Source organism: Pseudonaja textilis, chromosome 11 (assembly GCF_049901715.1).
Source record: "Pseudonaja textilis isolate UNSWEBS1 chromosome 11, rPseTex1.2, whole genome shotgun sequence".
In the NCBI taxonomy this organism is placed as follows: Eukaryota; Metazoa; Chordata; class Lepidosauria; order Squamata; family Elapidae; genus Pseudonaja; species Pseudonaja textilis.
The window spans coordinates 4,331,459-4,347,141 of NC_142000.1; the positions used below are offsets into that span (position 1 = coordinate 4,331,459).

Consider the following 15,683-nt stretch of genomic DNA (forward strand, 5'->3'; position numbering starts at 1 on the left):
GGTATCATCCAATGGCAATGTTTATACAGGTAAAAGGCAATTAAGGTAAAGGTAAAGGTTCCCCTGGCACATACATGCTAGTCATTTCTGGCTCTAGGGGCTGGTGCTCATCTCCATTACAAAGCCAAAGAGCCAGCGCTGTCCGAAGCCAGCATGACTAAATGTCAGATCCGTGTGTCTGTCATTTCTTCAGTGGAAGAAGAAAAGGAGAGGGTGGCTGATAAAGAAATCCTTTCTTGATGTAACCTGAATATATTTAACCCTACATCGAATTTGTATAACCCGCACATGATACAATGGAGGGAGAAAAGCCAGATGGCCAGAACCTATCACCTCCGAGAGGCCCAGCCAGGAGATGAGAAGATCATAAAAATTCCACAGTGAGATGTGTCCTGGGAATCTCTGGAAAAAGTTCGTTCTAAAAAGGGGGTTGAGGGAGAAATCAGGTTATGCTCTGGGAAACTGTGAGAAAGATCGTTCCTATAGAAAGGGTGGGAGGGGAATTAACATACTGGCTTTTGTTTCTCTAAACGCACATCGAGATAAGGGGAAGGGTTCTAAACTCCCTTATGTAACCCTGTATGCCTGAGAGACCTCAGACGCTGCTTTGAACTCCTACAGGAATTGTCTCATCTCAATAAAGGATTCCTTTTTGATACGTTTTGATACATTTTCAGAATTTCATTCTAGTTGAGTGAATGGGAAAAGTTCTGTAGCCTGACACTAAACGCCGAAGGCGCACGGAACGCTGTTCCCTTCCCACCAAAGGGGCCCCTATATTTCTACTTGCATATTTTTACATGCTTTCGAACTGCTCGGTTGGCGGAAGCTGGGACAAGTAATGGGGGCTCACTCTGTTACACGGCGCTAGGGATTTGAACCGCCGAACTGCCGACCTTTCTAATCGACAAGCTCAGCGTCTTAGCCACTAAGCCACCGCATTCCCCTAAAAGGCAATAATTGTCCCCAAACTCCAAAGGATATTTCAATGCACTTTCCACAACAGTCTTAACTAATACTGCATCTTCATGGGCCCATCTCATAACACCAGATAAAATAACTGAGAAATGCTGGTCCTTTTTATTTATCGGCTCACTCTGATGTAATTTTGATCTTTCAATGCAGCTGAATTTTGTTATACTATTTGCAAAATTAGGCAGGCCTGATGCCCATTGATAATCCACCACCAATTGTTAAAATATTATCTTATTTTTATTTTTTAATGCTTCTTATTTGTAATGCTGGTCTATGACAGTGATAAAATTACAGGTAGCCCTCAGTTTATGACTGTTTCAAGTTAAGACCCATCTGAAAAAGGGGGCTTATGATCTGGAGCCAAAGAGCTAAAAGTCACCTCCCTCCCTCCTTCCTCTGTGGTCACATGACTACATTTCAAGCGCTCGGCAACATGGCTGCATGGACGGCCATTTGTAACATCCTGCTGTCACGTGACTTCATTTTTATGTCAGATTTGCCCAAAATCAGCGGCACTTCCAGTTTTGGGCAAAAGTATACCACAGCAAATAATAGTTTCACTTAATGACCATGCCATTTACTTAATGACTGCAGTCTTTACTTTAAGACTGTGGCTCTTGCTTACCAACCCCTGCAAAAAAAAAGGATGTAAAATTGGGTTGGTCATATGACCGACCTATTTTATGCTTGTTACCAATTAACAAGCATACAATCATAATTGGCAGGCTCCATTACAGTTGTGACATTAAGGACCACCTGTAATTACAACATTTGTTACCAGTATTGTTTCAGTCAACAGCAGGTTCATTTCTAAGATATCTGAGATAAGAGCATAACTTGCTCAATCATTTAAAACTAAAAGGAAAAATGCCTTCCTGTTGGCTTTCATAAATATTTGTTATCAATAAATCAATTTGATATGCAGGATGTTAGGAAACGAATGGGATAAAGAATTGGAAATTCTCATGTTACTGAAATAATGGGGAGTATCTTAACATCTAGAGCTAGAGTGTTAATGGACCTCAAACTATGACTTATACAACAAAAAAATAATAGTTAGAAAGATCCATCTCATCCTGGGCACCCTTTTTTTTTGAACTATTACCATCTGGCAGACAGTACAGGACAATAAAAACAAGGACAGATAGGCTGAAAAACAGCTTCTATCCCAGGGCAGTAACTCTATTGAATTCTGTTTGCATAGTGCAATATTAGTGCAATATCAGGGGTTTTCAATTCAATGTATAGAATGTGAAGGATGTGTGTTTGTGTTTATTTTCATAGTCATAATGTACACTGAAGATGGTATTTAATTTCATTGTACGAGGTGCAAAGACAATTGTGCAATGACAATAAAGTAAATTAAACTAAACTAAAGAATGTATGGATTCTACTATATTGGCAGACAAAAGGACTCACTAGGACAGCATTCTGCTGGCGATATAATAAATACAATATTTCTTTAACACAGGTTTTACAATGTGCAATCCTTGCTAAGTTTGGGGAGAAAGTAGCAGATGATGTAAATATGACTGCGGAGCAGAAGTTAGAATTTTCAAAGGATAATCTTCTTTTGAATTACAAATTGATTAGATGAACTTTGATAAACAGGACAACCTAAGTGGATTCCCCGTGCCTCTTTCCATTCAGAAAGCGGGGTGGTGGTGGGGGAAACGCCCTAGCTTCTGGTTTCCCAAATTATAACAGACGTAGGTCCTCCAAGGAAGCTTCTTTTTCTTCCTCAGTTGGTCATTCAACAGTTTCTGGACTTATAAAAAGAAAGAAGGAATAAGGGAGTTGGACGTACCGAACCGTTTCTGCTTCGATTCTTTCCTGTTGTCAGGCAAATTGCTGATTGGACGACGTCTTTCAACCTCTGCAAAATGGGAGGGAGGAAAAAGGATAGAGGAACAAAATAAAACTGCTTCGTAGGGTGATGTTACGTATCAATCAGAGGTGAGATTCCATAAATTTTTTACTACCGGTTATTGCAATGTCAGGGGTTACTGCAAGGTGACTGGAAAATCCCCCATTCCCTCCCCACCCCACTAACCTGCTTTCCAGCTCCGTTCTCCTGTGCAGGGCAACCAAAGGAGACCCAGCCGATCAGCTGGGACTCGATGGGAGGCAGAGAAGAGATGGGGTTGGCGGGGCCAGTCAGAGATGGGATTTGCCGGTTCTCCCAACTACTCAAAATTTCTGCTACCGGTTCTCCAGAGCTGGTCAGAACCTGCTGAATACCACTTTTGACTCTATGGCAGAATGAGCTACCTACCCATTTTTTTACTACTGGTTCTGTGGGCGTGGCTTGGTGGGAGTGGCTTGGTGGGTGTGGCAAGGGAAGGAGGATATACTGCAAAATCCCCATTCCCTCCCCACCCCACTAACCTGCTTTCCAGCTCTGTTCTCCTCTGCAGGGCAACCAAAGAAGACCCAGCCAATCAGCTGGGACTCGATGGGAGGCAGAGAAGAGATGGGGGCGGGGCCAGTTGGAGGTGGTATTTGCTTCTCCGAACGACTCAAAATTTTCACTACCAGTTCTTCGGAACCGGTCAGAATCGGTTTGAATACCACTTCTGATATCGATACATCAGAGGCCTTGACCCAAGGAAAAAAGGGTTTCTGATCCAGTGAAAAAGCTGGACGTTGACCAGGTGCTAATGGCCACTATCTTGATTATTTTTTTGCCTGCAGAGCTGCCTGGCCATACAGATAATCCTCAACTTGCAACCATTCATTTAATGGCCATTCAAAGTAACAACAGCACTGGAAAAAAGTGACTTAGGATGATTGTGTTTCGCACAACCGTGGCAGAAAGATTCAGCATGATTCGCACAACCGTGGCAGCAAGACTCATATTTATGACTGTTGCAATGTCCCAGGTCATGGGATCGCCTTTTGTGACCTTCTGAGAAACAAAGTCAATGAGGAAACAAGATTCCTTTAACAACCATATTAGTAAGTTAAGAACTACGGTGATTCACTTAACAAATATGTTACTAACAACAACTGCAGTGATTCACTTAACAACGATGGCAAGAAAAATCATAAAATGAGGGGAAATTCGCTTAACAACTGTCTCACTTAGCAGCAGAAATTTTGGGCTCAACTGTGGTCATATGTTGAGAGCTATATGCATCAACATGAAATCTGATTTCTAAACTGTTAACAAGTATAACGTTGCTTAAATTGCACAATTAATGCTAAGTAGGTCTTCGATAAAGAGTTGCAGAATGCAGTGATTTATTCTATAATATGAGAATTATGAAGCTTAATACGTAGTACGATAATGTTATTTATAAAACCGGAAAGAGAGAGAAAGAAAAGAAAAATATGATCTTACTTCTCGAAGTTGATGGGCAGCAACCTTTCGGGGGATCTTGTCCTTCAGATGCACTGCCTAGGATTATTGAGATCAAGAGGTTAATCAGGGCATCTTGTATCAAATCAGGGACCCCTTAAATGTTTCCAAAAAACAAAACATGTGCTCTTATAGCCAGATAAAACAATACTCAAAGAGCAGGGATGTTATTGAAGGGATCTGAGGGGGAATGAGGTCTTTGGTTATCCAAAGGATGTTTTATGATCAATTCTACCTTTTCTAATGTGTTGTGGCCTGTTGGCTGCCAGCCCCTGTAGCAGCCGAATCAGAGGAGCAGGAGGAGGAGGAGGAGGAGTGGGAGTTAGGGTCAGCATCAAGGCAACTTGGGAGCTCCAAGGGGGAAGAGGGAATGGAGCTGGCAGAGAGAGAGACAGAGACAGAGACAGAGACAGAGAGAGAGAGTTAGAGAGACAGAGAGAGACAGAGAGAGAGACAGAGAGAGAGAGAGGGAGGCAGAGCTTGGACCATCTGTCGGCCCTCAGATGGAGAGTCAACAGCTCCCAGGTCTGGAGGTGGCTGATGAGGAAGAGGAGGAACAGCCGGGTCCAGTGCCTGGCGCAGGGAAACACAGAAGGCTGAGGAGAGGAGAGGAGTGGAAATCTATGGGCCGGTCCTTGGGAAGGAAGAGCCACCACTGCTAGTGAGGCCCCATCTTAGCTCTGGGGATAAAAGGCAGGGGGAAGAGCTGAATAGATGTAGGAGACAACTATTTATCTTCCAGCCAGATGGACTTGTTAGCCTGTTGTGAGAGAGAGCAACCTTTCGCTTGGGGCTGCTGGCGGTCCTAATAAAGGAATCTTTTTGAGTTCACATCAGAGGGTTGGTCATGTTTGGGGAGCCGGGTCAGAACATCATGGTCATCTTGAAGCCATTACATAGGCAATGCCATACAGGTAGTCCTCGACTTACAATCGGTCATTTAGTGACCATTCAAAGTTTCGGTCCTCCCACTTGCAACCATTAGAGCATCCCCATGGTCATGTGATCCAAATCCAGGTGTTTGGCAACCAACGTGTACAGTATTTATGGCTGTTGCCGCATCCCAGGGTCATGGTGATCGGCACTTGTGACCTTCCGGGATTGCAACCAACAAAGTCAATTGGGAAGCCAGGTTCACCTAACAGCCATGTTACTAACTTAACCATCGCAGGGATTCACTTAACAACTGAGGCAGGAAAGGTTGTGTCGTGCCCCTGTCGGAATCTGATTCGGAGGGGGAGGCCGAACAGCTGACAGGGAGTGGGAGTGTGGCTCCGTTGGCTGGGGAAGAAACTGGGGAAGGGCAAAACTGGGAAGAGCAGGGGAGAGGTAGAGCAAGGCAGAGGGAATTCAGAGGAAGACCCAGGCCCACCCCCTCTTCATCCTAGGGCACACAGGAGGAATGGAGAAGGGAGCAACATGAGTTGCATGGCTTATAGGGGAGGAAAGGGCCCTGATTCCCTTCATTAGCTGCAGCTGGGAACACAGTGTTTAAAAAGGGAAGTTGTGTGCAGCAAATTGTGAATTTATCTGGTATCATCATGGCTTATCTGTGTTCCTGGCATCTTCCCAACTGTGTGAGTGTTGCTGTGCTTTCAAGTTTGAAAGTCTTTCTCCTGGCCTGTCAAGTTAATTATTGCAGCTTTGTTTGTTTGGATTTTTAGTTACAGTCTGTATGTACCTTTTTTTGGACTGAATTTCCTCCACTTAAAGACTGTTCTTGGGAGTTTTTTCTCCAGCTGAAGGTAACCTGGACATTGTGGGCAAAGTTGGAGATAATAAAGGGACTCTTCTTGCTTATCTGACAATGTTGCCTCTGTGTCATGCCCCTTTGGGTCATCACAGGTTGTAACATGGGGCAAAACTCACTTAACAACTGTCTCGCTTTAGCAATGGAAATGTTGGACTCCCTTGTGGTTATAAGTTGAGGACTACCCTGGAGCTACAGGACTTGGCATGATTCAACCCTCTGTCACCTTCTTGAGAGATGCTCATCAGTGTGATCTCAAGATCCATGGGAAGACTGCATTCCATACAGACACTCTGGATGAACTTTCTGAAGACCTCCGGGTTGGCGTCCACATCTCTTAAGACCATATCCAAGACCAGTAACCGCTTCTTCTTAAGCTCAGGCTCCCTGTCAACCAATCTCAGATCGTCTTGAGGCAGAAGCATCTCAGCTGTCTTCAGCACCCACTCAGAATGGTCACTCAGGAAGTCTACCAGCTGTGGCCAAATAGATTCGATGGCATATTGGCGTTGTGCATCATCCATCTGAAAGACACAGCAACAGGAGAAGGCTAAAGGAAGCCCCCAGATCTTCACTTTAGTGCTGAAAAGGCAGCTCTGGGTTAATTTAAGCCAATATTTCCCAACCTGGTCAACTTTAAGATGGTGTGGACTTCCGTGGTGGCTACGGAAATCTGGGAGTTGAAGTCCAGATGTCTTAAAGTTGGCCTGGTGAAGAAACACTGTAAAATAAGCCACGGTGACGTAGTGGTTAATGTGCAGTACTGCAGGCTATTTCTGCTGACTGCCGGCTGCCTGCAATTTGGCAGTTCAATTCTCACCAGGCTCAAGGTTGACTCAGCCTTCCATCCTTCCGAGGTGGGTAAAACAAGGACCCAGACTGTTGGGAGCAAGAGGCTGACTTTGTAAACTGCTTAGAGACGGCTGTGAAGCACTGTGAATCGGTATATAAGTCTAAGGGCTATTGCTAAAATAAGACCTGATTAAGGCACCGAGGTCAGGGGGTACACGGTTTAACTTATTAACTCTACCATCCTGCTTTTCTATCCTGCTCTAGGGAGTAGAGAGTTGAAAGACAGAAAGCCACTTGAAGAGTCTGGAAGCATTTGAAATGTGGATTCACAGGCGGATGTTACATTGGGTGGACAAAATCAGAAATGAGGAGGTGATAAGCCGCCTGGGAAAGCCAAGGGAAATCATCACAACCATTAAAAAAAGCAAAACATAAAATATTTTGTCCATGGGATGCAACACCCGGAAAAATACAGCATTTATCCACTTATCTTCAAGGGAAAGATTGAAAGCCAACCAGGTCCAAGCAAGAGAAGAACATTGTGACTTCACAATCGAAGGGACTGGTTTGGAGAAAACTCAGCAGCCCTTTTTCATGTGGCTGGAAGAAGAAGGAGAAGGAGAAGGAGGAGAAGGAGAAGGAGAAGGAGAAGGAGAAGGAGAAGGAGAAGAAGAAGAAGAAGAAGAAGAAGAAGAAGAAGAAGAAGAAGAAGAAGAAGAAGAAGAAGAAGAAGAAGAAGAAGAAGAAGAAGAAGAAGAAGAAGAAGAAGAAGAAGAAGAAGAAGAAGAAGAAGAAGAAGAAGAATCAGCCAACATATATTTATTCAGTGTCCCAGGGTCATGTGATCACCATTTGCTATCTTATCACTTGGCTTTCACCAAGCAAAGTCGAGGAAAGAAGATAGATTTACTTATTTACATGATTCTCTTAACAAGGCCAGTGATTTTCCAAATGTGGCAAAAAGTTTGTAAAGTTGGACACGGCTTTCTTAATATCCACCTGCCTTAGTCTCTGAATATTTTATTTATTTTGATTTTATTTGTCAATCAATTACAAGATAATAGGAAAAAGTATATGGGGATGGCTTGGGTGTGATATAAATGCAGCCCTTCGGGCTAGTTTGTGGCTCTGTGTCTTTTAGTTGACTCTATTTATTTTTATTTGATTTGATTTGTCCCTCGCTTACAAGATAATAGGTATAAAAATAAACCTGAGTGAGAATACAGGAAATAGGCATGGATAAATGGCAACAGTAGGACAGGGACAGTAGGCAAGATTGTGCGCTTATGCCCGCCCCTTACAGACCTCTTAGGAATGGGATGAGGTCAATAGAGGATAGTTTGAGGTTAAAGGACTGGGGGTTTGAGGATGTAACAACGGAGCCAGGTAGTGCATTCCGGGCATTGACCAGTCTGTTGCTGAAGTCGTACTTTCTGCAATCGAGTTTGAAGCAGTTTACATTGAGTTTGTATCTGTTGTGCGCTCTGGTATTGTTGCGGTTGAAGCTGAAGTAGTCATTGACTGGTAGGACGTTGTAGCGGATCATTTTGTGTATCTTGACCCAATTGTGGTTGTAAGTTACCAACTGCATCACACCCATCCGATACTTTTCACAGACCATCTCACCCGGTCCCTTCCTACCATCATTCTGCAAATTCTTCTGTTTTCAGCAACGTCGTTGCTGCACTCTCCAGAAATGTCAAGGCGTGGGATTCATACTTTCTGTACGTTTCGGGGGTGGGGGGCTCCCTCCCAGCCCCCCTTGGTTACTTCCAGAAGATCATCTTGTTGAAGGCCATCTCCTGCAAGATCAAATGAAGGACATTTTTTTTAATCCCAGCATTCCAGCAACTGGATCCTTTCAAATGGCAATGCAAAACTGCCTAGCCCAAGTCTGATGCTCTTCAGATGTTGAGGTTAAGCACCTCTGGACTGGAGGATCTGAGGAGCTGCGTTCCCACAGTCTCTGCTGAGTACAGATTTGGGGAAGGCTGGCTTTGAACCCGGAGGCCGATTGGCAGCAAAGAGGAACTCAACACTTATGTAACATTTAAAAATCAGAGAGAAAAGAAAATTCAGGGAGCGAAGAGGGTCATTGAAGGCAGCGCTATTCCCAGATCACAGAATGCAGAATGTGGGAGGGATGAGAGCCTGAGGACCTGCCCTATTCACTTGTTAGCAAACTACAGAAAAAACAATTGCTACCAACCTGCCTTCAGTTGAGGACCTGTATACTGTACAAGTCAAAAAGAGGGCTGGGAAAATACTTACAGATCCCTCACATCCTGGACATAAACTGTTTCAACTCCTTCCCTTCAAAACGAAGCTATAGAGCACTACACACCAGAACAACTAGACAGAAGGACAGTTTTTTCCCGAACGCCATCGCTCTGCTAAACAAATAATTCCCTCAACACTGTCCAACTATTTACACAATCTACTATTACTATTAATCTTCTCATCACTCCTTATTGCCCATTCCCCTCCCACTTGTAGGACTGTAACTTTGTCGCTTGTTTCCTTACGATTTATATTGACTGTTCCCTAGTATGATTTGATTGCTTATTGTACCCTCTGACTCTCATTAAGTGTTGGACCTGATGATTCTTGACTCTTGATGAATGTATCTTTTCTTTTATGTATACTGAGAGTATTTGCACCAAGACAAATTCCTTCTGTGTCCAATCACACTTGGCCAATAAAGAATTCAATTCTATTCAATTCTATTCAATTCTATTCAATTCTATTCAATTCAATTCTATTCTATTCTATTCTATTCTATTTTCTATTCTGTTCTGTTCTCTTCTATTTTCTCTTCTGTCCTATTCTGTCCTATTCTGTCCTATTCTATTCTATTCTACTCTACTCTACTCTACTCTACTCTGCTCTGCTCTGCTCTACTCTACTCTACTCTATTCTTTCCTCTATGTTCTGTTCTATTCTATTCTATTGTATTCTATTTCATTCTATTCTATTCTTTCCTCTACATCGGGGTAGTCAACCTTTTTATACCTACCGCCCACTTTTGTATCTCTGTTAGTAGTAAATTTTTCTAACCGCCCCCGCCTGGTTCCACAGTAATGGTGATTTATACAGTAGGGGACAAAACTCCTACCGCCCACCATGAAAGCTGGAATGCCCACTAGTGGGCGGTAGGGACCAGGTTGACTACCACTGCTCTACATTCTGTTCTGTTCTGGACTTACAACAGTTCATTTAGTGACCATTCAAAGTTAGAACAGAATTTTTTAAAAAGTGACTTATGATTGTTTTTCACACTTATGACTGTTGCAGTTATCCCCAGGGTGACCTGGTCAAAAATTAGACACTTGACCACTGATTCATATTTATGATGGTCACGCTCTCCTCGGATCCTATGATCAAGTTTTGTGATTTTCTGACAGTCAATGGGGAAGCCAGATTCACTTAACAACCATTTTACTAACTTCATCCCTGCAGGGATTCATTTCACAAGCGAAGTGTGGCAAGAAAGGTCATAAACTGGGGCAAAATTCACTTAGCAACTGTCTTACTTAACAATGGAAACGTTGGGCTCCATTTGTGGTGGTAAGTTGAAGACTACCTGCATCTATCCCTGGAGCTACAGGACTTGACCCAACTGTGTTACTAGTTTAACGACTGGAGTGGTTCACTTAGCAAAGGTGGCAAAACTCACTTAACAAATGTCTCACTTAACAACCAAAATTTTTGAGCTCGATTGCAGTCGTAAGTCTTTTTTGTTTTGTTTTTTGAATCAAGTTTTTTTTATTTCAATCGACACATACACAACAATACATAAAAAGTGTTGCATCTATATATCAGACAATTTAGTATAAGCAAAATTGATAATACCAATCATATTTCTTAATACACATATTCACAAATCATAATCCTTCATTGCTTCAACTTTTCAGTACTCTCTCCTAGTGCCAATCACTATATCATTTAAACATACCTAATAATTTCATTACTCACTTCCCTCTCCTATTTTTAATTTTTTGAATAAAAATTCTCACTTGGCAAGCCGTGTTGATCCAGGTTTCACACCTCAATACAGACATGACCATAATTACTTATTCATTTTACTTGTTCAGTTTCATATCACATTAATTATTAATATTACATTCATTAAACTTATTTTATCCAATCTCAGTTCATCTTATAACATTTCATTTTTCTTGGAATATTTTTATATCTTATTTTACAATGTTACCTAAAATTGTTACCTCAGTTCTGTATTCATTTCCCATATTGCCTTTATCTGTCACATTTGCAATTTTATCACTCCTTATTCTATTAATTTTTAAAATTGTCCACTTTGGGTAATAATTCGAGCTATCCACCTTCATTCTACTTTAATAACAGTCTCTCCCTATTTACTACGTATCACACATACACATATTTTATATTAGATTCCGCATACCATTTTCTCAATCATCTTATTTGTCATCTATACATTACAAAAATATTAACCTAATCAATTAATTATAGCAACTGATATTAATCTTTCCATAATAATTCTTGTATTTTTACATGATTATACACTAATCATCAACTAATAGATTGAGGTCGTAAGTCAAGGACTACGTGTATTAGGGGCTTTTGCAAGCGAGCCATGAATTTAGCTTCGACAGAACTACTCCATTCTACCAATAAAGAAGGATATTTGTAGCTCAGGGTTTAAATGAGGCATCCTTGGTGCTCTCTGAGCTGGGTTGTTTTCTTGCAGATGTTTCATTACCAAACTAGGTAACGTCAATTACTTGGTATGCTTTTGCTGAAATTAACAGTCAGCCCTGCCCTCTTTAAAATCTGTTGACTACAAATGCTCCATATGTAAGAAGTGGAAAGATGTGGGTTTGCGACTGAGTAATTTTGCAACTGTGTATGTTACTGGAACAAATAAAGTGGCATTAAGCCTCAATTGTGGTCAAGAATGTTTTCATGTTAGGAACGTGCACAGTTGGAGTTCAATAGATATGCTTGTTTTACTCTAGGTCTTTATATATTTTTCAACCTGGAAATAAGGAGGAATTTTCTGATAGTGAGAACAATCAATGGATGGAACAGAAGTTGCCTTCAGAAGCTTTCAAGAAGAGGGAGCTTCATCACTGGAAGCTTTCAAGAAGAGACTAGACTGCCCTCTGTCAGAAATGGTGAAGGGTCTCCTGCTTGGGCAGGGGGTTGGACTACATGACCTACAAGGCCCCTTCCCTTCCAGTCCTTGGATTCTATGAGTTAATCACAACTGGACAACAATGAATTTGCATTGCACATATCCAGTGCAAATGGATAGATTTTAAAAAGCAAAAAATGTGTTGAAGACTTTAGAGACACTGACTGTATTCTGGATTCCTTTTTTAAAAAATCGTTGTGACTGTAATGTTTGAGAGCAAAGGTCTCGAAATGAAAGCTCTGGCTTTGGAATTCCCCAGCCTCACAGCCTCGAGTAAGCTTTGTAAATTCAGGTATTTCTCATACAATAACTGGTTTCTGTTTGTTAGCACAAGATCAATTATAAAAATGATTGAAAAAAGGAAGAAAGAGAGAAGCCAACCTCTGAGTTTTGCAAGCTTTGCTCTGTTAATTTGTGCATGCAAGAGACGGCCTTCAACCCCAAAACGTGTAGGGTGTTTTTTGAGCCACTTGCTCGCTCTCATGCACACTCTACTTCACAGAGTTGTTGTATAGAAAATAGGGAGGAGGAAACACTTGGAATACTGCCTTCTTTCCTGAACAAAAACATGGAATAGAATAGAATAGAATTTTTAGAATAGAATACTTTATTGGCCAAATGTGATTGGACACACAAGGAATTTGTCTTTGGTGCAAATGCTCTCAGTGCACATAAAAGAAAAGATACATTCGTCAAGAGTCAAGAATCATAAGGAACAACACTTAATTATAGTCATAGGGTACAATAAGCAATCAAATCATACTAGGAAACAGTCCATACCATCAAACAAGCAAATGGATTACTATGGGTCATTCTCTCCATCCCATTTCATGCCCTTTTCATAGCTTCTGTATGGCCTCCGTGGCAAGCATTTATTCAATTGATTTTCTCAGCTATTTTACTTAAGTAAACTTGCAGGGGCATTGCTTAATTTAAGAAACTTAAGAAAGGTACGGTAAATTCTTCAGGAATCAGTTACGTATGGAATACAGCGTACAAACCCTTCCTCCCAAATGGCTTGGTTCAGTAACTAAGTTTGGTTGTTGATTTATTTACAATCATGTCTGTGTTATTTTTACAAATAACACAAGGCAGCAAATATATCCAACACACCTTCCTCCTCCTATTTATTTTTCCAAAACAACAACTGTCAGGTGCATGGGGGAGGGACTGTCACTGGTCCAAAGTTACCCAGCTGGCTTTAACCCTAATGTTTTAAAAACATTGTTGGTTTCCTGTTTTTGGGGGGGAAGGGAAGTGAAAAGAAGGGAAAGAGAAAAGAAAGGGAAGGGGGATAGAAAGAGAGAATAAAAGAGGGGGAGGGAGGGAAAGGAGAAAGGAGGAAAGAGAAAGGAGAATTGAGAAAAGAGAAAAAAGAAAAAAGAAAGGAGAAAGGAGAAAGGAGAAAAGGGAACGAAAGAGAAGGAGGAAGAAAAAAAAAGAAAGGAACTCCTCAACTTACAGATAATTGTGATAAACTTATATGAACATATACAGCACACATTTCACCACAGCCCAAACTGAGCCTAACAGTTAGAGGTAATCCTCAACTTACAACTGTTCGTTTAGTGGCCACTTGAAATTACAACGGCACTGAAAAAAGTGTCTTTGTGATCATTTTTCACACTTATGACCTTGGCAGCACCCCCATGGTCATATGAGCAAAATCCAGGTGCTTGATTGTTTACTATAACATAACAACTGCAATGATTCACTTAGCAATTGAGAGGAGAACAGTTGTAAAACAGGGCAAAATGTCACTGAACAAAATGTCTCACTTAACAATGGACATTTTGGGCTCAACTGAGGTTATAAATTGAGGATTCCATGTAATAAGTCCCGAACAAGAGTAAGAAGATTTGTTTGTTGATGTTCTCACTTTTTTGCCTATTATACAAGCAGGCCTCGCTCCTTGTTTTTGAAAACCACACGCACCGACTTCAGCTCTATTTCCCATTTTTTCACCCCAATCTCCTCCCCCCTCCCCCCCCCCAGTTCCTAGGTTGGTTTTCTTGGGATTATCCAATACCTGAACAGGCCAAGGAGCACATGGCCAGTTTAAAAGAAGGAGTCATAGGGGGGGAAAGTTACACTATTTCACTTTCTTGGCATCTGTGACAAAAACTACAGCGAAAGGCAACAGGCCTACACGTATAAAAATTATCTTACTTTTTCCAGCACTAGGAAAATCAGATTTTCAATTGCACAATTTTTCTAAGAAGGCCAAGTGCTAGTGATCCTATAGAATCATTTTTATTGATTTGATTTATTTGATTTGTCAATCGCTTACAAGATAACAGGTATAAGTACCAAACATGAGTAAGAATACAGGAAATAGGTACGAATAAATGGGGACAATAGGACAGGGACGGGAGGTACAACGGTGCACTTATGTACACCCTTATGCACACCCCCTTAGGAATGGGGTGAGGTCAACAGAGGTTAGTTTGAGGGGAAAGGAGTGGGGGTTTGAGCAGGTGACAACAGAATCAGCTAATAAGTTCCAGGCACTGACCACTCTGTTGCTGAAGTTATAATTTCTGCAATCAAGTTGGGAGTGGTTAACATTGAGCTTGTATCTGTTGTGTGCTCTTGTGTTGTTACATACAACAGATACAACAGATACTTTTTCAAATTTCGCCGGAGAAATTATGATAAATTATATGATCTCCAGACTCTGGCGATTGTAGATTTGAAAAGGTTGGGTTAAAGCTGATGGATAGAATCAGGAAATGAATTCCATCTCGTAATTCGTGGCTCTTGAAATCTGTCAACCGACAAAGGAAAGAAGCACTTCACAAGGTCATGCAATAACATGAGAGTTTTGACTGACTGCAGTTGTGAAAACAGTCCAAAACAGAATTTATTTTTTTTTAAAAAAATCAAAACTACTCGAAAAGCAGGAACAATATTTCATTTTAAGGCTATATTTGCCCAATGGGAGGACATATTCTCCTTTAGCCAGACATCCGGTTATAGTATCTACTTTCTTTTCTAACGTTTGCTGTTTTCTCCTTCCCTTTCCCTTGCAAACCATTTGCTCTCAAAACAATTCTGCACCACTTGCTGACCCCAAAACCATCCTCCTACCTGGATCTGGGCCCACAAGAAAGTCAGCCCAAGTTGTAAGCAAGCTGGGGCATCCGTGGGAAGATGTCGAAAGAGTCAAGATAGCACCTACGACTGCGGGATTGAAGCCTTGCAGGAGGGTTGGGTGCTAGCATGACGTGCCAGTCTTGTGGGGCGGGGGGAGGTTTGAGGGCTGGGGTGACATGCCCAGAAGGGCACAGCTTTGATCCCACAAATCGTGGCCCATTTTCACTTTCCTGCCTGCTCTAATTTGCAGCAAACTGGATAAATACTGGATATTCCAAATTACCCTGATGGAAGGCCGCTTTCCAACCGGTGTCCCCTAGGTCCCCTCTTTGCAAGTGCAGCACCTTACAGATTACAGATGAACAGAGTGGGAAGGGACCTTGTGGGTCATCTAGTCCAACCCCCCCCCCCCAATCCCACCCAAGCAGGAGACCGCACACCATTTCTGATAAATGGCAGTCCAACCTATTGGACGAAAGCTTCTTTGAAGGCCTCTTATGCCACACACACATACACACATATCCCCAAACCCG

The 15,683-nt window shown here is 41.8% G+C and overlaps 1 protein-coding gene across 2 annotated transcripts in view; it reads right to left on the minus strand.

The window, feature by feature from the left end:
- Window positions 1-15,683, minus strand: part of NLRC5 (NLR family CARD domain containing 5) — a 72,521-nt gene that overhangs the window by 56,471 nt on the left and 367 nt on the right. The window contains exons 2-5 of one of the 2 annotated variants that reach the window (XM_087940456.1): window positions 8,520-8,680; window positions 6,313-6,610; window positions 4,319-4,375; window positions 2,783-2,851 (exon numbers count right to left, since the gene is read on the minus strand). In XM_087940456.1, coding sequence (XP_087796582.1) covers window positions 2,783-2,851; window positions 4,319-4,375; window positions 6,313-6,610; window positions 8,520-8,525 — 430 coding nt within the window. In that variant the 5' untranslated portion in view covers window positions 8,526-8,680. Of the gene's footprint in view, window positions 1-2,782; window positions 2,852-4,318; window positions 4,376-6,312; window positions 6,611-8,474; window positions 8,681-15,683 lie in introns of both variants that reach the window. The other variant, XM_087940455.1, reaches the window with a different exon arrangement.